Genomic DNA, 22722 nt, shown 5'->3' with positions numbered 1-22722 from the left:
AACTTACCCTCACTTATCCTCACCTATCTAAATACTGCCCCATCACCTCTAATAAACAGCGCTGTTTGTCATGATTAATAAAGATAACAAATTTACTCACACAGAGCAAAGATTTCTAGATCAATGTTTTTTTTTTATCCAAGCTAGAAGACGTTTCTTGCTCCAACTCTGCCACCTTGTTGTAAGTATGGGAAATCTCTGAATCATTTTGTTGAAAAATGCTTTCATTCTAACAATAGAATTCACATATAAACATTGAAACTCCTGACAGTTATACATTTCTGTGGCAGTGCTCCACAATGCTGAATGCTTTTTTCCTTGACTAGGGAGAATGTGTCCATGGCAACAGTAGTAATAAGAGAAACTTAAGAAACTAAGCCAAAACATTTGCCTACTTGAGGTAATGGATGAAGTGCAAGATATGATGATAATGGTGACATTTATGAGCTTTTACAAAACTAGTAATAAGGTTCAATTGTTTGTTGCTGGTCTAAATAGTATTACTAACAGTTAGATTTTTCTTTAGCAAAATACATTTTTAAAAATAGTGCATATTGCACTCTGGGGTACCTTAGGACAATCTACAAGAGTTTTTCTATTTTGTATATTTTTCAAAAAGTAAAAAATTCCCTTTCAAGTTACAAAACGGAAAATAAACAACATACAGTATATTTATTAAATATGTCAAAGTAAATATCTGATGTGTTTCTTTGTAGTTTTGTACCAATGATTTTCTTTTCTCAATTATTACTGCACTTTGGATATTGTCTAAAAAATGTGGCCCAATATTTATTTGTAACTACTTAACCTTCAACCGTTTCCATACAGCATGTTCAGAACAGCAACAACAACATGTCATCAAACTGCAAAGTTTCTTACCCTGTTTTGTACAGGCTAAAGATAATGCAATAGATATACATTAAAATCATGCTTACACCTACTATTGTATTTGGTGTTATATGTGATACTGCCTATAGATCAGACCTTTTGACAGAGTGGCATTTCGAAGGGGGATCAGAAACTGCACAGGAAAGGCAAGGTGAGTGAGGTCAGAAACAAAAACAAGATTTGTATGTTAGAGGGCATAATTAAATGTTATTGAACAGCAACTTGAGTGTTATTTGGTAAAGTGTTTTAATCAGTCTTTATTCAGTATCTAATTTTCTTACTGCTGCTAAGCTATTGAAGATTTAAATTATAGTCTGTACAGTATAAAACGTTTAATGGGACCAATGTGCAAGATAAAAAACAGTGTCTAAAGCATGTGGGCAAATACACTTTCCAACATACATCTACACCTCAAGACTGTAAGTTTTGAAAGCAACCAGGTTTTTTTTTGTTGGTTACAGGGCATTGCATATATTTTGCAACAATACTGTTCAGCGATTTAATTAGTACTATGTTATTGTAGTGTGCACATCTGACAGTTGTTACATAGAGAAGAGCTGAGTTTTGATAAATTTAGATTTTTCCTTAAACTGTACTGCAAACTAATGTGTAACCTGGATTGCTGGTGCATGTGGCAAAGTTCACAGGGTTGATTATATTGTTCATTGAAAAGCTTATTATTTTACTACAAATCCAAATTGCATAATTATTTTAGTATCTTGTCTACTTATTCATGGCATATTCAAGATCTATTATAGCTCAGAAAGTAAACCATAAAATAATCCAAAAGATGTTTTGCAATACTGATAACAAAACGAATGACAGAGAGCTGATAATTTCAAGAGCGATTGATAAGCTAACAACCTTAAATGCTAGTATGAATGTGATTTTTAAATCGCATAGTACACTACAACTTTAACCTTTTTTTGGTATTTCAAATACAAAACCCTTCTTACACGATTATATACAGTACAGATCACACCTTTACTTTTTTTTTCGTGTATTTCCAAATGAGAACATTAATTGTACGGAAACCTGTAGTATTCAAAGGTGTACTGGTAAGTAGAATTCAAATAGTTGATACATAAAAAAAATAAGTTCCGATATTTTACCGGAGGCTGCCTGAATTTCCCAAAGGACAAAAATGGCTTTTAGAACATTCACAGGTGTTAAAAATCCCAATGTATAATACAGGATACTTTCTTTCTTCAAAACTAACACAATGGAACTGTATTCCTACCTACCTAATAAAATACTTTGTTAAATCGAATTTGTTATTATTAGCATGCATTGTTATTGGCCCACAACAAGAATGCATTTTACTTAATACAATGAATAGTTTGATTTACTATTATCTGAAGATCCCACTACCAAAAAAATGAGACAAAATACAGTACTGTATAAACATTGCCACACTATATTACATAACAATGAGCAGAAAGTAAATATACTCTTGGTGGTGTTGGACAGTTAATATCAATCATGAAAAAGAGGACACTTAAGGGAATTGTATACAGGTTTGCATTACATTCACCCCAGATGTCAATTCCGAACATTTGTGTATATATTTGTGTGTGTGTGTGTGTGTACATATATATATATATATATATATATATATATATATATATATATATATATATATATATATATATATATATATAAGTAAATATGGTAGTACTTACCCCATATTGCAACAACAAAAAGTTTGAACACAAAGAAGGCATTTTTATCCATTACGATCATAAGGAAGACGACCTGGTAGTTGAATCGGGATGCGTTCAATACGCTTTCAGCTGGCGAGTAAATGCTTAAAGCAAAACATCATCATTCATGTACAAGACCTCCTTTACAAAAAATACAAATAAAAAATATATATATTAAGTGTTTATGTCAATTTTTATTCCAGTATTTTCTCCGTGTTATGCAAAGCCAACTTTCCAATAGAAACCAGGGTTTGGGCATTCGAGTTGCAATGGCTTTGTAATACAGACGTCAGTGTCACAGAGTTATCCTTAAAATAGCGAAATCCGATAAAAGTGTGGTTGGTTTACTAGCATGTCAGTGCATGTGCCCGTTGTATGTGTGAGTGGTCTGCCCTGCTCCTTCAAGTTGATATGCGGTTTACTGTCAGCAATCCAGTCTCCCACGGTATAGAGGAAGGAAATCACATGGTAAACAAAATAAACAGTGGTCTTTCCTCCCCAGCACTTTGTCATCCTTCATAAGGAATCTGAGACGAGAAGTTAGCAAGGCAACTTAACATAATATGGGAACAAAGTGTATGTTTAGGGGTTGAAACTAAATTTATGGTAACATTAATAGGCTACGCGTTTAATATATTATATTATTAGAACATGCGACTTCACAACGTTTCAGGTATCCTATATGAACACGGGTTAAGTAAAATAATTTAATCATATTGCCCGCTATGAATATGCACACACATATATATATATATATATATATATATATATATATATATATATATATATATATATATATATATATATATTTTTTTATTTTTATTTTTATTTTATATATATATATATATATATATATATATATATATATATATATATATATATATATATATAATTTTTTTACTTTTTTATTTTTTTCAGACCCCGATTTATTCTTGGACTATCTTATCTGAGGTAACATTTGGCATGGTGCAAACTGGAGGCTGTTAAACCAATAATTTGTGGCTTTTTATTTTTTATATCTGTCATATATTTGGCATTTAGCCTACCAAATATATTGAAATACTAACATGTGAATGTACTTTATATGCTGTATTTATACCTGACATTCACATTTGTGTAGATTTGCAAGGATACCACAATGAGCATTATACATATATTTGTCAGTGTGTTGATAAACATTTAATATTGTATTGCATTTCATTTTCATCTACTGTTAACTGATTCAAATTGATACACAGATACCGCACACTTGTATAGCATCAGTTGTAATTATTTATGATATATTTGTTTTGTTCAGTACTTCTTATAAACACATTTCTCATGAATTTAGAACATTTGTAAATCCCAAGTTCCCTTTTAATTTGAAGATGATCACAAATGATACTTTTGGGATATGCCTGCTTGTCAGGTATTCGCTGAGCATTTTATATCAAAGCCGCCGATAGGCAGAGTACTATTGATTTTACTGTTACAGTAAAAAAAAAAAAAAAAGAAATAAAAAGCTTGCTGTCGAGTGTCTCTTTTCTACTGCATTGCAGTTTAAAAATAAATAAATAAACAACAACCGCACACTTCCTCCATTGAGCCTTGGCCTTAGTGTTGAGCAGACCGCACGCATCACCACTCGCCCATAAAGAGGTGTGTTCATGTGTAAAAAAGAAACACAGGTGTGTTTTCTTTTCTTCTGTCTGTCTTTCCCCCTTCTCCAGGTCCATGACTGTACTACCCCACTGCAAGCTACGCGCTGCACCAGTTGCATGCTCCACACGGTCCGGATGCCATCTTGGATGCTACACTCCACTGCAAGCTTCGCGCTGCACTGGTCACGTGACCGTACTACAATTGTCTGAAGGCTCCACACCGTTGCAAGCTACGCACTGCCCCTGGTTGTGTTACTACAAGAAGCCTAGACAAAGACACTCAGCCCAGTACATTGGTGCTTTGCCCTCGATACTTGGTGCTCGGTGCTTCGGCGCCCCAGTGTCTAGGCCTCAACGCCCGCAGTACCCTCAGGTCCTCGGTGCTTCAGAGCTTCAGTGCCTAGGCGCCCTCAGTGCACAAAAGCCTTGACACCTTGGTGCTTCGGTGCCCTCGGTGCTCAAGCGCTTCCCGACATCGGTGGCTTCATGCCCCGGTGCTCTATAGCCTCGGTGCTTCGGCATCCTCGGTGCCTCGGCAGTTCGACGCCTCGAGGCTTTTTGAGCTCCACGCCTCGCCTTTGGTCCCGCGCTGCCCCAGAGCAACGGTAACCCGGCGCTTCGAGGACTCCACATCTTGGCGCTTCGATGCTTTAAGCTGTGCACACTGTGCCCTCGGTTGCCTCGTGCCCCTGCACTCCATAGCCTCAGTACATCGAGTCTGTCAGGGCCCTGGTGCTCTATAGCCTCGGTACCTCAGTGTTCGATACCCTCTGTGCCTCGAGGACTCGCCGCCTCGGCACGTCGACGTCTGTGGCGCGTCACCCAGCACACTCGATCCCCTCTGGGTTTTTTCGGTGCCTTGGTGTTACACAGCCTCGACGCCTCGGTGCTTCGTCGATGCTCCAGAGCTGCACACCTTGACTGAAATGTTGAATTTCCACCCATGCGCGTCCTGTAGGCAGAAATTGCCTCCGCAGGACAAACACACCCTGTGTGTGAGGTGCCTGGGCATCGAGCACGCCTCTGCTGCCTTGGCAGGGTCCAAAGAGAGCACCCTGAAAATAAGACTGCTGCTTTTGTTGGCCAAGAAACCTGCAGCCAGTCTAGGAGAGCCATTGTCAGTTTCGGATCCCAGGCCTCCCCTCCCCACCCTCCGAGCCTTACACAAAGTATTCCTTATGCGCAGGCTCCACAGCGCCACCACAATCACTCTAGATCTCTGTGGCAATGTGCCCCGTCCCTGTGTGCATTTGTGTGTTGCGTGCGTGTGTTAATGTCGGTGTATAGATTGGTACACGGGATATAAACGGGTCTGTGTTTCACGTGTATTTAAAAAGTGTATATTTGTATTTAGGCACGGGATTGCACATCACGCACGTGCATTTAAAATATAATATGTGAACACGGGGTTTCACGTAATGAATTCACGTGCTGGGATTCAAGTGAATAATTAATTAGTAATTGAATCCCAGCACAAACAGTATAAATAGATGCACGTTTAGTCACTCGTGGTTAGGTGTTCGGTGAGTGGAAAACGGGATTGGAGCGGAGGTAAATGTTAAGAATAATAATAATAATAAGAAGAAGTAGTAGTAGTAAAATCTGCTCACCGTGTTTTGTCTGTGTAGTCCGTTTTGTTTGTCTCTTTATTTTGGCGTGTAGTGCCGTGTCCCGTGTTTTTGTGTTTAAAACCTTTTATTTTCTGTTTATTAAATGCTGAGCGCGATCACGCGCCCAGCTTATACCAAACCACATCTCTCTGTTTATTTATTTCCTGCATCTGGTCTGACGCCACCCACTCCGGCCGTCTTTGTGACACGTGGTGTCCTGCGTGGGATCTACAGCGCCTCCAGGACTCAGGCCAGAGCAGGAACAGCATTTTTGGATTGGAAAAAAAAAGAGAAAAAAAGAGGGGAAAAAATGGCAGAAGACGCAATCAAAGTGCGGGACTGGATGCTGGAAAATGCTGGGCTGGAGGCCCAGTCTATCCCAGTAGTCGTCCAGTTCCTGCGGTTTATGGACAGAGAGCGATGGGAGGCATATGCGAGGGAGCAGACCGTAAGCACCTGGGAGGAAGGTGTGGGGTTGGTCCTCAGCTACCTGGAGGCAGTTATAAGTGGAACAGCAGCCCAGGTAGCAGGTCCACCAGCAGAGGAAGAATGCCTGCTGTCCCCGTCTCCACCAGCAGAAGAAGAATGCCTGCTGGTTTTGCCTCCACAGCCCAAGCGGGAGGAGCCTGAGCGTCCACAGCCCAAGCGGGAGGAGCCCGAGCGTCCACAGCCCAAGCGGGAGGAGCCCGAACGTCCTATGCCTGAGTGGAAGGAGCCCGAAGGTCCTACGCCTGAGTGGGAGGAGCCCGAACGTCCTACGCCTGAGTGGGAGGAGCCCGAACGTCCTACGCCTGAGTGGGAGGAGCCCGAACGTCCTACGCCTGAGTGGGGGGAGCCCGAACGTCCACAGCCCAAAAGGGAGGAGTCGGTGCGTCCACAGCCCAACAGGGAGGAGTCGGTGCGTCCACAGCCCAACAGGGAGGAGTCGGTGCGTCCACAGCCCAACAGGGAGGAGTCGGGGCGTCCACAGCCCAAAAGGGAGGAGTCGGTGCGTCCACAGCCCGAAGAGAGGGAAGTCGGGGCTTCCACAGCCCTAGGACCCAAGCTGCCAGCAGAGGGAGAATCCCTGCTGGTTCCACCTCCACCGCAGTGGGAGGACTGCTTGCCCCTCCCACCTCCACCAGCAGAGGGTGAATACCTGCTGGTCCCACCTCCACCAGCAGAGGGTGAATGCCTGCTGGTTCCACCTCCACCGCAGTGGGAGGACTGCTTGCCCCTCCCACCTCCACCAGCAGAGGGTGAATACCTGCTGGTTCCACCTCCACCAGGAGCAGAGGAGCTGGAGCTGCCTCTGCCTCCACCACCGCCAGGAGCAGAGGAGCTGGAGCTGCCTCTGCCTCCACCACCTCCAGGAGCAGAGGAGCAGGAGCTGCCTCTGCCTCCGCCACCACCACCGCAAGGAGCAGAGGAGCAGGAGCTGCCTCTGCCTCCGCCACCACCACCGGAAGGAGCAGAGGAGCAGGAGCTGCCTCCGCCACCACCACCGGAAGGAGCAGAGGAGCAGGAGCTGCCTCTGCCACTTCCAGGAGCAGAGGAGCAGGAGCTGCCTCTGCCTCCACCACCGCCAGAAGCAGAACAGCAGGAGCTGTCTCTGCTTCCCATACTTCCACCACGGGGAGTACGGTGGCCGGAGCCCCAGAAAGGGGAGCTGTCGGCCACAAAGAAGGGGGAGGAGGTCTGGAGACCACCAACCCCAGCAGCAGTTTCGCTGCCAGAGATCGTGGGGGAGGTCCGGAGACCTGCTCCCACTGCAGCTTCTTCGCTGCCGGCAGTACTGTGGTCGGAGCCCCACCAAGGGGAGCTACCGGCTACGAAGGAAGGGGGTGAGGTCAGGAGACCAGCATCCCCTGCAGCAAGTTCGCTGCAGGAGTGGACCAGCAGGCTGTCAGCCGTGCCACTACCGGCAGGGGTGCTAACAGCATTGCCAGCCAAGGGCCCACTGAAGCCTCCCTTCCCAGCCCGAGACTTTGGCCTGGACTGCTGGATTTTTAAGGGGGGGAGGTGGCCGTTGAGGCCATGTGTGCTGCGCACAAGGGGGGGTATATGTGGCAATGTGCCCCGTCCCTGTGTGCATTTGTGTGTTGCGTGCGTGTGTTAATGTCGGTGTATAGATTGGTACACGGGATATAAACGGGTCTGTGTTTCACGTGTATTTAAAAAGTGTATATTTGTATTTAGGCACGGGATTGCACATCACGCACGTGCATTTAAAATATAATATGTGAACACAGGGTTTCACGTAATGAATTCACGTGCTGGGATTCAAGTGAATAATTAATTAGTAATTGAATCCCAGCACAAACAGTATAAATAGATGCACGTTTAGTCACTCGTGGTTAGGTGTTCGGTGAGTGGAAAACGGGATTGGAGCGGAGGTAAATGTTAAGAATAATAATAATAAGAAGAAGAAGTAGTAGTAGTAAAATCTGCTCACCGTGTTTTGTCTGTGTAGTCCGTTTTGTTTGTCTCTTTATTTTGGCGTGTAGTGCTGTGTCCCGTGTTTTTGTGTTTAAAACCTTTTATTTTCTGTTTATTAAATGCTGAGCGCGATCACGCGCCCAGCTTATACCAAACCACATCTCTCTGTTTATTTATTTCCTGCATCTGGTCTGACGCCACCCACTCCGGCCGTCTTTGTGACAATCTCCCTCGAGGGGCAGAAAAAGAGCTAGAAACGCAGACCAGGTAAGGGATATTGCCGAGTTAAAGGGCCAAATGGCCCAAATACTCGAGCAATTAAGTCAGCAGCAGGTCCAAAGCCCTGCGCCTGCCCCAGCTCCAGAGCATACCCCGGCTTCACCAGTGGTTGCTACAGAGGTTGAACAACAGGACGTGGTGATGAGCGAGGAGGAACAGGATGTGCTCTCCCTAGCGGCTTCCTGGGATGAGGAGTCCTTCTTGCGGACGGAGACTCAGGACCCAGACTTTACCCAGGTAATGGTCCCCAGCTCCGAGCTTGCCTCAGTTCGGGCACTGATGGAGAGGGCCGCTAACTTCCTCCAGGTACCCTGGAAGGCAAGTTCTGAGCAGTGCAGGTCTGTTTTCAGATCAGCACAGACTTCAACCCCCATCCTTTTCCGGTGTTCCCGGACTTCCTGGAAGAGGTAAAATCCTCTTGGCAACACCCGGCCTCAGCACCCAGCGTGTCCAAAAGCGCAGCCCACACTTGCCTCCATGGAGGGAGCAGAGGCGGTAGGGCTCCCACAGTTCCCTCCGGTGGACTCCACCATAGCGGCTTTAGTGCAAGCTCCCCCAGTTGGAGGCCTGTCCAAGGATCCTGTATGCCCTAACTACATTTGGTAACATTGTAAGGTGGTGTTTGAATTAGCTGAGTTAGTGTGTGATTAGTACCAGGTGAGTGGTTAAATTTATTAGAAGTTGATTTGCTATTTGATTGGTTTCCATACAGTTTAGTTGGTTCTTTTGCCATGCAGTTGTAATATTAATCAAGCAGCCTATTTCCGCACCAGCAAGAAGCGCCAGCAAACCGAAGAGCCTCAACAAAAGAGCCGTGAGTCTAGCTGTGGGAGTCCAGCAAGGGGAGGCCTGCGCCGAGACACTGTTGGAATAGATCCGAACCTAACAGCGCTCTGGAAGAAGCCATCTACTAGTCAGGTCTGTACCCTCTACCCCACTGCTCCCACTGTGCCTATTTGTCTTGCCTGTCCTGCTATGACTGTCTCTCACATCCCCTGTTCTTTCGCCCTCATCCTCTGCCCCCTCTCCGCTGCTGCTCCTCCAACCCCTCTAACCTCATCCCTCTGCCTCTCCCCCCCTCCCGCACACTCTCTGGTGCACTCTGGAACTGTCACTCTTCTGCTAACAAAGCTGATTTCATCTCTGCCTTTGCCTCCCAACTCTCTCTCGATTTCCTTGCTCTCACTGCAACCTGGCTGTCCCCTGATAACACTGTAACTCCTGCTGCCCTGTCCTCTCTCTATGTCCTGTCCCATACCCCGTGTCTCACTGGACAGGGAGGTGGGACTGGTCTTCTCCTCTCTCCCTCCTTACTCTTTTCTGTCCCCTCTTATCTCTCCTCACTCTCTGTTAATACCTTTGAATTTCATGCAGTCCAACTAACCTCTCCCTGTCAACTCCTGCTAATTGTACTGTACCGTCCCCCTGGGCCTCTCGCTCACTTTCTAGATGAACTCGACTATCTACTCTCCTCCCTCCCTTCTCTGTCTACCCCAACTGTCCTGTTAGGTGACTTCAACATCCATCTCTCCAACCCCAGCCACTCTGCTGGATTCCTCCCTCTCCTTCACTCCTTCGACTGTCTCTCTCCATCCCCTCCTACCCACAAAGCTGGCCGTCAACTGGACCTCACCTTCTCCAGGGCCTGCTGCCCCTCCACCCTCTCTGTCACCCCCCTGGACCTTTCTGATCACTATTTCATCTCTTTTTCTCTGTCTCTCCCTGCAAAGTGTTTAATCTGTAGTATTTTGTATTTAATCATATCCTGATGTAACTATCACTGACACTGTTATCTGCTGTATTATTGAATTGTACTTTGTCACACTTGTACTTGCTTGAACCAAAGTCATTGTATTTATCTTGCTCTTAATTGTATTATTACTTGTACTGCTAAGAAATAAATAATAATAATAATAATAAAATAATAACGGCCAATGGAGATCACGGAAGCCCACCTTAAGAAGGTTGAAGCGTAGGTAACGCATCTGGCGAACACAGGAGGCCTCTTAATGGCGTACCTTGATGGAATGCTGTACTCCGTAACCCTCCCCGAGCTGCTAGCATCAGAGCTACGCGTGGTCTCGGGCACTTTGTTACAAATCTTGGACTTCCAAGGGCAAGCCCTGGGCAGAAGCCTGTCAGGCTTGGTGGTGGCGTGCAGACAGCTTTGGCTGTCTCATACGAAGTGCCCTGACGTGGACAAGTCCGCATTACTAGATACACCTATCTCCTCTGGCCATACCTTTGGACCAGCGGTAGAAGAAATCTTACAATGCTCTCATAGAGAGCGAGAGGTGTCCCGGCAGGTGGAAGAGGAAGGCGATGGCAGTTACCACGGTAACTAGGACTATCCCGATCCCTACGGCACCACGGGGTGACCTAAGGCACCTCCTCCAGGCCTCTGCGGCAGCGAATACAAAGGGCCTTCATCAACGACGGGGGAACACTGGACGTGGAGCCCCAGCGCACAAGCACCCACCGCCCCAGGCAGCCTCCACCACCGCCTCAGCAGGAGCCCTGAAGGCTTGCCTCAGACCCACCCGTTCGCACAACACCATCTGCACTACTGGTGCAGTTGCACCTCAGACTCCTGGATGCTTGCCACCATACATACTGGCTACACACTGCAATTCCACTCAGGACCACCTCCCTTTCAACCGCTCCAGATCTTGGCCCTCAAACAAGAGGTAGAAACACTATTTCAAAAACAAGCCATCCGTCTCGTAGAAAACACCTCTTGATGGGTTCTTGAGGGAGAGGAGGTTCCAGATGGTCACACATCACCACATCCTCCAGTCTGTCTGGCCGGGCAACTGGTTTACAACAGTGGACCTGAAGGATGTGTATTTTCACGTTCCTATCCGTCCAGCGCACAGGAAATATCTCCACTTCGCCTTTCAGGGGAGCATCTTCAAGTTCTCTGTGCTGCCATTCGGCCTCTCCTTAGTGCATGGATGCCATCCTAGCTCCCTTGCAGCTGCAAAGGATCAGGCTGATGAATTACCTGGAAGACTGACTGATTTGTTCCCAGTCCCAGGAAGGAGCAGTGGCCCACACAGCGATTGTGACGGAGCATCTGTCGAGGCTGGGTCTCACCCTCAACGATGCAAAAAACCAATTAACACCGGTGCAGAGTACGGTCTATTTGGGTCTCTGGCTGGATTCCCTGACAATGCGAGCCTACCTGTCAGACGACAGGGTGGCTGCTATTCACAACTGCCTGGCCCTGTTTCAGCCAGGGTCCACAGTGCAATTAGTGTTGTGCCAGACACTACTGGGTCTGATGGCCGCAGTGTCCTCAGCCATTCAACTGGGGTTACTTCACATGCGCCTGCTTCAAGGGTGGCTCAATGCCTTTCGGCTACACCCCAAACGCGACAGACACTGTCGGCTACCAATTAACTACTGGACTAAGAGTTAAATGTATACTGTCCTTTTAACTATAGGGGGGCCTTTTATTAGATGATTTAACTTAAGTACTGACTTATCGATTTGCTATACAGTATATAGGAGGTACACCTGGCTCCCATTGAATGTAATGAAGCCCTGCATAAAAGGGTTACAAACCCTATAATGAGGGCTGTTGTGCCAGGCTGTGTAAAGCCGTGTGTTCCTCGGTGAAAGTACTGTGAAACCTACGATTGGTTTAATTCTGGGTTTTTGTAAACTGTGTGTAAAAAAGTATTGTTTTTGTATTAGTTTAGGGAATCTGCAAAATGTTTAGTCAGTACTCCAAAACAGATGTAGGATTTTGTTTGTTTATTTTTGTTATTGTAAATAAAAAAATGCCCAACATGCTTTGAAAACTTAAATCCTGTGTTGGGTCAGTGTTTTAAAAGGGGCAAACGAACCCGAGTGAGTGCAAATCTTTCAAATATGGTGGCAGTGGTTAAGAGTGCCCCTATCTGAACCAACTGAAAAAAATAAAAAGAAGTATGGACATAAAGAAATGATCAGAGCATTGAATCAGGCCGCGACAGCGCAAAAGGAAAGCACCAGGAGACTGAGGCAAGAGGTCACAGAACTAGGCCTGCGGTAGAACAAGAAAAGCCTGCATTGGAGCAAGAGTTGCTGCCGTCAGATACAGGGAAGGGGGAGGAGGTGAGGAGCCCACCTCCACCACAGCCCCGACCACCAGCCCTGCGAACCAGTCCAGTACCGCTGGGTAAAAGGGTTGCAAAGTTTAGTCAGTACTCCAAAACGGAGGTAAGATTTTGTTTGTTTATTTTTGTTATTGTAAATAAAAAAATGTGCAACACACTTTGAAAACTTAAATCCTGTGTTGGGTCAGTGTTTTAAAAGGGGCAAATGAACCCGAGTGAGTGCAAATCTTTCACTATATATATATATTATATATATATATATATATATATATATATATATTGTGACAAAGCACAACTCACTCGGGTTCGTGCCCCTTTAAAAATACGACCCAGAACAATGAATTGGAGTTTTGAGCGCTAGTGCGCTATTTTTAATAAACACAAAAGTAAACAAAAACACACAAAATACAAAAGCAAAATAAACACCTAGCTCCTCTTGGAGCACTAACTCAACTTCCAGGAACACCCTTCCTAACACGGGACAGCTAAGCTGTTTTCCCGTCCTTACAAAAACACACTGGTGTCACACCGCACTTACTTCTTCTCTGGCTACTCGGAGACAGAGCACCTCTCCTGCCTCCTTCTACTCAGCAGCCTAGAGCAGACTGACTGCTCTCCTTATAAACCCTGCACCTGGCTCTAATTTACAATCATAGCCAGGTGCAGGTGATAATTAACAATAAAACAATTAACAGAAAACATTCCTCACATGTTTTTACTGCAGAGAGGTTTTAACCCCCTCCCTGCTGTCTCAGACATCCCCCCCCATGTCTTTTCAAGACACCGGCCATGCCACGGCCACCTCCCTCCACCCTTAAAAGACAACCCAGCCTCAAGTCCAGCAATGTCCATTGCCGCCCTCTTCCACGGGCGGGCTTGAGGATGGGTCGGTCCTTCCGGCGCTGCCAGGAAGGGACCGCAAACCGGCAACACGGGACCCCACCGGGCTAACAGGGCCGACCGAAGCGTAGGCCGGGGCACTGGAGGATGCCGCAGTGGACACAGGTCTTCCCCTGGGAACTGGCGCAGTGATGTCCGATCACCCAGGGGGAGCGAAGCAGCTAACAGGGGGAGCATCAGCGACGTCTGGCAGCAGCCCAGCGACGTCTGGGTGCTCGGGGAGAGCGGAGCAGGTAACCAGGGGCAGAGCTGTGGCCAGTGCTGCAGACTCCTGGGCTCCAGGTCCAGCACAGGGAGGTCCAGGAAGACCGGCAGGGTGTCCAGGAGCAAGGGTTGAGGGACTGGACGCAGCGGCGCCGAACTGGACTGTAGGGGTGGTGGTCGGGGCTGTGGTGGAGGTATGCTTTTCACCTCCTCCCCTCTGGGCTCCTCCCCTCTGGGCTCCGGAAGCGGCGGCTCCTCCCCTCTGGGCTCCGGAAGCGGCGGCTCCTCCCCTCTGGGCTCCGGAAGCGGCGGCTCCTCCCCTCTGGGCTCCGGAAGCGGCGGCTCCTCCCCTCTGGGCTCCGGAAGCGGCGGCTCCTCCCCTCTGGGCTCCGGAAGCGGCGGCTCCTCCTCTCTGGGCTCTGGAAGCGGCGGCTCCTCCCCTCTGGGCTCCGGAAGCGGCGGCTCCTCCCCTCTGGGCTCCGGAAGCGGCGGCTCCTCCCCTCTGGGCTCCGGAAGCGGCAGCTCCTCCTCTCTGGGCTCTGGAGCTGGAGTCAGCAGGGTACCTCTTGCTTGCTCCCACTTTTGGAGTAGCAGGTCTAGCTCTGTCGGCTCCGGATCCGGTAGCCCCCACTCCTGTCTCCACTTCTTTGTCTGCTCTTTCTGAGCAGCGGTGTTACGATTGATCATTGCGATCAATTCTTTAAAATCCATTTTCTGGGTCGTAGGGGTGCCCACACTCTCTGCCCGCATTCTCCACCATATGTGACAAAGCACAACTCACTCGGGTTCGTGCCCCTTTAAAAATACGACCCAGAACAATGAATTGGAGTTTTGAGCGCTAGTGCGCTATTTTTAATAAACACAAAAGTAAACAAAAACACACAAAATACAAAAGCAAAATAAACACCTAGCTCCTCTTGGAGCACTAACTCAACTTCCAGGAACACCCTTCCTAACACGGGACAGCTAAGCTGTTTTCCCGTCCTTACAAAAACACACTGGTGTCACACCGCACTTACTTCTTCTCTGGCTACTCGGAGACAGAGCACCTCTCCTGCCTCCTTCTACTCAGCAGCCTAGAGCAGACTGACTGCTCTCCTTACAAACCCTGCACCTGGCTCTAATTTACAATCATAGCCAGGTGCAGGTGATAATTAACAATAAAACAATTAACAGAAAACATTCCGCACATGTTTTTACTGCAGAGAGGTTTTAACCCCCTCCCTGCTGTCTCACAATATATATATATTGTGATGACATGACCCTGAGGTGTAGTAGGTCTTGTAGTAAACCACAGATAGGAGACTTGAATTGCAGTTCAACAACACTCTTGGTGTTCTTTATTTATTTATTTTAATTCACTATAACAAAACAAACAAACAAAACAAAAACCTAACTCCGGCAAGGAGCGCTAACTCAGCTTTTATAAGGAAGCCCTGTCTAACCACGGGACAGCTAGCCGTTTACCCGTAACAAAAACAAATATTAAACTTAATTTCTTCAATAACGCATTTGTTCTCTTTAGTTTTTCTCTCCAGCTCCACACACACCTCCTCCAGATGGGTTGAACCTGTCCCTTTTAAAGGGCTTGTAATTACCTGATTTAAATCCACCTACCAACAATAAATCAATTAACTGGGCCAACAAGTCAAACCCTGTGACCTTCTGGGCAATGTAGTTTCTTCCTGACTCCCGTGTAGTCAGGCCAAGACCTCTAGTGGTTGTACAGTGAAATCACAGGACATAAAGCTCTTTCCATCCTCAAGCTTATATAGTGCCCTTGAATGACTTTATTACTATATATATATATATATATATATATATATATATATATATATATATATATATATATATATATATACAGTGGCTCTCAAAAGTATTCACCCACTTGGACTTTTCCATATTTTACTGTGTTACAACATGGAATCAAAATGGATAATTAATTAGGAGTTTTGGCCACTGATCAACACAAAAAAAGTCCATAATGTCAAAGTGAAAAATAAAATCTACAAATTGTTCTAAATTAATTACAAATATAAAACAGAAAAGAATTGATTGCATAAGTATTCACCCCCTTGAGTCAATATTTGGTAGAGGCACCTTTGACAGCAATTACAGCCATGAGTCTATTTGGATAAGTCTCTACCAGCTTTGCACATCTGGACACTGCAATTTTTGCCCATTCTTCTTTGCAAAATTGCTCAAGCTCCGTCAAATTGGATGGGGACCTTTGGTGAACACCAATTTTCAACTATTTCCACATATACTCAATTGGACTGAGGTCTGGGCTTTGACTGGGCCACTCCAGGACATTGACCTTTTTGTTTTTAAGCCACTCCAGTGTGGCTTTGGCTGTATGTTTGGGGTCATTGTCCTGCTGGAAGAGGAATCTTCTCCCAAGTCCCAGGTCTCTTGCAGACTTCAGCAGGTTTTCCTCCAGGATTGCTCTGTACTTTGCTGCATCCATTTTGCCCTCTATCTTCACGAGCTTTCCAGGCCCTGACGCAGAGAAGCATCCCCATAGCATGATGCTGCCACCACCATGCTTCACTGTAGGGATTGTGTTCTCAGGATGATGTGCGGTGTTAGGCTTGCGCCAAACATAGTGCTTAGCGTTGAGGCCAAAAAGCTCTATTTTGGTCTCATCAGACCATACAATCTTCTTCTGCTTGGTCTCAGAGTCTCCCACATGCCTTCTGGCAAACTCTAGCCGATATTTGATGTGAGTTTTTTTCAACAATGGCTTTCTTTTTGCCACTCTCCCATAAAGGCCAGTTTTGTGACGCACCTGGGCTATTGTTGCCGTATGCACAGTGTCTCCCGGCTCAGCCGTGGAAGACTGTAACTCCTTTAGAGTTGCCATAGGCCTCTTGGTGACCTCCCTGACTAGTGCCCTTCTCACCCGGATACTCAGTTTTTGAGGACGGCCTGTTCTAGACAGATTCACAGTTGTGCCATATTCTCTCCATTTCTTAGTAATGGACTTTACTGTGGTACGGGGGATATTCAATGCCTTGGAAATGTTCTTATATCCTACCCCTGATTGGTGCTTTTGAAGAACCTTATTCCGGATTTGCTTTGAATGTTCCTTCGTCTTCATGACGTAGTTTTTGTTAGGAAATGTACTAACCAACTGTGGGACCTCCCAGAGACAGGTGTATTTAACCTGAAATCATGTGAAAGACCTTAATTGCACACAGGTGGACTCCATTCAACTAATTATGTGACTTCTAAAGACAATTGGTTGCACCAGAGCTTATTTGGGTGTGTCATAGCAAAGGGGGTGAATACTTATGCAATCAATTATTTTCTGTTTAATATTTGTAATTAATTTAGAACAATTTGTAGATTTTATTTTTCACTTTGACATTATGGACTTTTTTTGTGTTGATCAGTGGCAAAAACTCCTAATTAAATCCATTTTGATTCCATGTTGTAACACAATAAAATGTGGAAAGTCCAAGGGGGGTGAATACTTTAGAGAGCCACTTTTTTATATATATATATATATATATATATATATATATATATATATATATATATATATATATATATATATATATATATATATAATTTCTGTGCTTAATGGTTTAAACGACTTGTTTATCTCACTTGCTCCTTGATCTTTATCTCAAGAAAGAACGTGTTTTCAATTATTTGGAGTTTAACTTGCTTCAAATTGTTGTAGTCATTAAACCCACTTAATTAATAAAGTAATTATTTAATGAAATATTATTGAGATTGCTCCCTTCTCTTGGTCAAAGTTTGGGGTTGCTACATATTGGCACACTATTTAGTGGTATACTGGACTTGGAAAGAGTGGGAGAAAATTAACTGAACTGTTGAACTGGGAGGGAAGCACTGGTTAAGAGGGAAAATAAAATTGTGGTTACAACCGTATTCATGACTTTTTAAAATCATGATATCCCTGTTTTCACACCCTAATGAAATCTGAGACTTTTGAGTTTTAGGTTTGCAAAGTATTCTAAGTGCAGATGTTTGTGCTTAAATAGTATTCCTTAAAATAACCTCTTTTTTCATTCTACTTTATAATAAAAACTTTCCTAAATAAAGTAAACGGTCAAGCAATAACTTTGAAAAGGTCAGGATTATTTTATGGCTGGAGGTATTGCTTTGAAACTGCTTGATGATGATTTCATTGGTTTCTGAGCTACAGTTTTAGATTGTGATGTATGAGAGAAGATGTTTTTTTGTTATTCAGCACCTTTTAAATGGCTCATTCTAATAAAACAGTTTATAACAACGGAATCGTTATATACCAGAATTAAATGGCCAATTCCAGGTCTATTTTGTGGTGATAAATAAGTAAAGTGAGTTGCCTTCTTACCTACATAATCAATTGGCACAGACAGGTTATCACTGCCTTTGGTTTATATCTGGACACAGCAATATCTACCTTGCTCTGATAACAAAGCCTGAAAATGGTGTTCCCACACTGCAGCAACCCCCAAAAACTGCTCAGGGGAACTGAAAGGCAATGGGAGATCTCCTACCCACCTGGCAAAACCCAGAAACCCAGCAGTGGATGGACAAGGCCTGCCCTGCAGATGTCCCGCACTCCGGGCCTGTAGGGTCCGTTGTAGCAAGGAGAGGTGAAACGGTCCCTAATGAATTGAATTTCCCCACCCGAGGGAGCGCCAGGGAATATGTAACTCCCAGTCAGCTCCCCATCCAAGATTGTCAACAATGCACACAGAATACAAATCAATTGAATGATTCTCCCTGCATACCACATGGTTGTGTCTTTACCAGTTGAACCAGCTGGGGATCCAACTTTAGTCTTTTTAAATCTATATCACCAATGGAATAAAGCCCTCTTCTAACCGCTGATTGGTTTCAATACCTCAGCTTGCTGCTGCTCAGGTCTTTATTCTGTCTTCAGGCAGCATGGTGCATTGTATGCTCAATAGTATATACATCTGGCATGCTGTATATTCAAAGCTGTCACAATGTTATTGGTTTGTGCCTAGTAGTGACTTAGAAAAGAAATGTGAAGGACATGCACAAAATGAAATGCAATAGCTAAATTATATATTAAAATGATTTATTTTAGCAATTTTGCTTCTACATGAGAGGTCAAGATCACAAGGGCTTCAAAGTTAATTGTATCACATTTAATAAAACTGTGCTGACTCTACATTTTCTTGTAAAATTAAAATTGATTAATATTAACATGCTTTATTACAGTGACATTTTGGTAAACACCTTTTTCACATGGTGTGCACATTTCACAAACCTGCACATTCTAAAACTGTTTTCTGTAATCTAAAACAAGCTATTTCTGCATAACTAACAATATTGTAATTTACTGTCACTGCAATCATGAGAAATTAATTCAGACAGATAATATTAATCTTATATGTATTTACTGAATTGAGCCCTTTTATTTTGATACAGTTCATACAAATGCAATTACAATTGAACACAACGGGTGAGGTGTTTGTTATTTATTTATTTTATTTTTTTTTCAGTAATTTAAAGTAGGATAACCAAGGTTTTCCAATACATTTTCTTAACTCTTAAAATCCTGAAAAGCTTATCACTGGTTTTAACCATGGGAGTGGACACAGACATTGGAAGTCATGCAAACAAAGTGATCTGGTAAACTGTATTTTATGTATGAAGACAAGCAGCAGTTTAAACTTTTAAAATCCATAGAGTGGCAAAAAATGTAGATGCAACTAATTCATGTAAAAAAAAAAGTGCAGTGCGTTACTATTTCAGGCACATACTGTACAATTCAATTGGCAGCTGTTAAATGCCTTTTTGTTTAGTTTTGATTCAATAGCTTAACATGGTCTCAACTTTAAAGCAATTTTCATGGGTAATATATATTTAAAAAAAAAAAAAAATAGTATATCAATATTCTCACAAAACTCTTAATATTATTTTGCTGAAATTATGTATTTTTACTTTGGATCAAGTGAAGCCAATTTATGCTGTAATCACCATATAGTAGTAGGACTCTAAAGCTTTGTTTCCATCTACTCCAAGGAAGGTCAGTGGTCTGCCTCAATGTCAAGACAAACATTAATATAATGTGTTGCACTGTGCATCAGTTACACATGGATGTCTGCTATTTCACTTCTGACTGAGGTCAGATAGCTTTCAAGTTGAAAAAAATATGAATTACGCATGATATTTAAATTTAATGCATATGGATAGCAATTTTGCTGCACAGCTTGAGTCTCAATGGTGAAATGTTAATATACTGCAAGCGGGAGCTAGAGAATGAATCATACAAATGCTAATTGTAACCTGCTGGGAATTGCCAGAAACATGTAACCAGTAAGTCCGGGTTATCAGTAAAAAATTTAAAAAGTATGGTTGAATCCACCCACTTGCAATGTGTGTTTGTGACTGGTGAATAAGTGACTGGGCTTTTAAGTATATTCAATCTGCAGCGTTGGAATACAAAAAATAATTTTTCTGTGTTTATTTGCTTCACAGCCATATTGTTTGGTCAATAAAGCAAATAAGAATATATATATATATATATATATATATATATATATATATATATATATATATATATATATATATATTTATATATATATATGTATATATATATATACACTCAAAAGTATTCACCCCCCTTGGACTTTTCCACATTTTATTGTGTTACAACATGGAATCAAAATAGATTTAATTAGGAGTTTTTGCCACTGATCAACACAAAAAAAGTCCATAATGTCAAAGTGAAAAATAAAATCTGCAAATTGTTCTAAATTAATTACAAATACAAAACAGAAAATAATTGATTGCATAAGTATTCACCCCCTTGAGTCAATATTTGGTAGAGGCACCTTTGGCAGCAATTACAGCCATGAGTCTATTTGGATAAGTCTCTACCAGCTTTGCACATCTGGACACTTCTTTGCAAAATTGCTCAAGCTCCGTCAAATTGGATGGGGACCTTTGGTAAACAGCAATTTTCAACTATTTCCACATATACTCAATTGGACTGAGGTCCGGGCTTTGACTGGGCCACTCCAGGACATTGACCTTTTTGTTTTTAAGCCACTCCAGTGTGGCTTTGGCTGTATGTTTGGGGTCATTGTCCTGCTGGAAGAGGAATCTTCTCCCAAGTCCCAGGTCTCTTGCAGACTTCAGCAGGTTTTCCTCCAGGATTGCTCTGTACTTTGCTGCATCCATTTTGCCCTCTAACTTCACGAGCTTTCCAGGCCCTGACGCAGAGAAGCATCCCCATAGCATGATGCTGCCACCACCATGCTTCACTGTAGGGATTGTGTTCTCAGGATGATGTGCGGTGTTAGGCTTGCGCCAAACATAGCGCTTAGCGTTGAGGCCAAAAAGCTCTATTTTGGTCTCATCAGACCATAGAATCTTCTTCCACTTGGTCTCAGAGTCTCCCACATGCCTTCTGGCAAACTCTAGCCGAGATTTGATGTGAGTTTTTTTTCAACAATGGCTTTCTTTTTGCCACTCTCCCATAAAGGCCAGTTTTGTGAAGCACCCGGGCTATTGTTGCTGTATGCACAGTGTCTCCCGGCTCAGCCGTGGAAGACTGTAACTCCTTTAGAGTTGCCATAGGCCTCTTGGTGGCCTCCCTGACTAGTGCCCTTCCCACCCGGATACTCAGTTTTTGAGGACGGCCTGTTCTAGACAGATTCACAGTTGTGCCATATTCTCTCCATTTCTTAATAATGGACTTTCCTGTGCTCCGGGGGATATTCAATGCCTTGGAAATGTTCTTATATCCTACCCCTGATTGGTGCTTTTGAAGAACCATATTCCGGATTTGCATTGAATGTTCCTTCGTCTTCATGACGTAGTTTTTGTTAGGAAATGTACTAACCAACTGTGGGACCTCCCAGAGACAGGTGTATTTAACCTGAAATCATGTGAAAGACCTTAATTGCACACAGGTGGACTCCATTCAACTAAGAGCTTATTTGGGTGTGTCATAGCAAAGGGGGTGAATACTTATGCAATCAATTATTTTCTGTTTAATATTTGTAATTAATTTAGAACAATTTGTAGATTTTATTTTTCACTTTGACATTATGGACTTTTTTTTGTGTTGATCAGTGGCAAAAATGTTGTAACACAATAAAATGTAGAAAGTCCAAGGGGGGTGAATACTTTTTGAGAGCCACTCTATATATATATATATATATATATATATATATATATATATATATATATATGTAAACTTGCAATATTATATTATAACATTCAAAGAGATACATAGACAAAGAGAAAAAAATAGAAAATATATTAAATGATTACTTTTCAATTTTTTACAAAGTAGGATACAGACAACATGCCCCACATGTCAACCTGTTCATATCCAGTTTTAAATAACTTTAGCATAACAGAGGCAGAAGTGTTAAAGGGACTAGGAGCTCTTAAAATAAACAACTCACCTGGGCCGGATGAGATCCTCCCAATAGTACTCAAATAAATGAAAGAAGTTATTTACAAACCGCTAACCAAGATCATGCAACAGTCTCTTGACACAGGGGTTGTACCGACAGACTGGAAAATTGCAAACGTAATACTGATCCACAAAAAGGGAGACAAAACCGAACCAGGTAACTACAGACCAATAAGCCTGACTTCTATTATATGTAAACTTATGGAAACTATAATAAGATCCAAAATGGAAAATTACCTATATGGTAACAGTATCCTGGGAGACAGCCAGCATGGTTTTAGGAAATTGTGTATATATACTGTATATATATATATAGTATGTATATATATATATATATATATATATATATATATATATATATATATATAAATAGTTAGATCGTGTCTAACTAAATTGCTTGATTTTTTTGAGGATGCAACATCGACAATGGATAATTGCAACGCATATGACATGGTTTATTTAGATTTCCAGAAAGCTTTTGACAAAGTCCTGCAAAATTAATTCTGAAACTGAACACAGTAGGGATTCAAGGAAATGCATGCACATGGATTAGGG

The 22722-nt window shown here is 43.4% G+C and overlaps 1 protein-coding gene across 1 annotated transcript in view; it reads right to left on the bottom strand.

The window, feature by feature from the left end:
* Positions 1–3018, bottom strand: part of LOC117399471 (receptor activity-modifying protein 3-like) — a 66754-nt gene extending 63736 nt beyond the window's left edge. Inside the window, exon 1 of the mRNA XM_033998679.3 lies at positions 2571–3018. Within this exon, the coding sequence (XP_033854570.1) occupies positions 2571–2631 (61 nt within the window). The 5' untranslated portion in view covers positions 2632–3018. The remainder of the gene's footprint in view (positions 1–2570) is intronic.
* Positions 3019–22722: the final 19704 nt, after the last annotated feature.

This window comes from Acipenser ruthenus, chromosome 4 (genome assembly GCF_902713425.1).
Source record: "Acipenser ruthenus chromosome 4, fAciRut3.2 maternal haplotype, whole genome shotgun sequence".
NCBI classification, from domain to species: Eukaryota; Metazoa; Chordata; class Actinopteri; order Acipenseriformes; family Acipenseridae; genus Acipenser; species Acipenser ruthenus.
The sequence above is the reverse complement of the archived record's forward strand: the minus strand, read 5'-3'. Positions and strand labels throughout refer to the sequence as shown.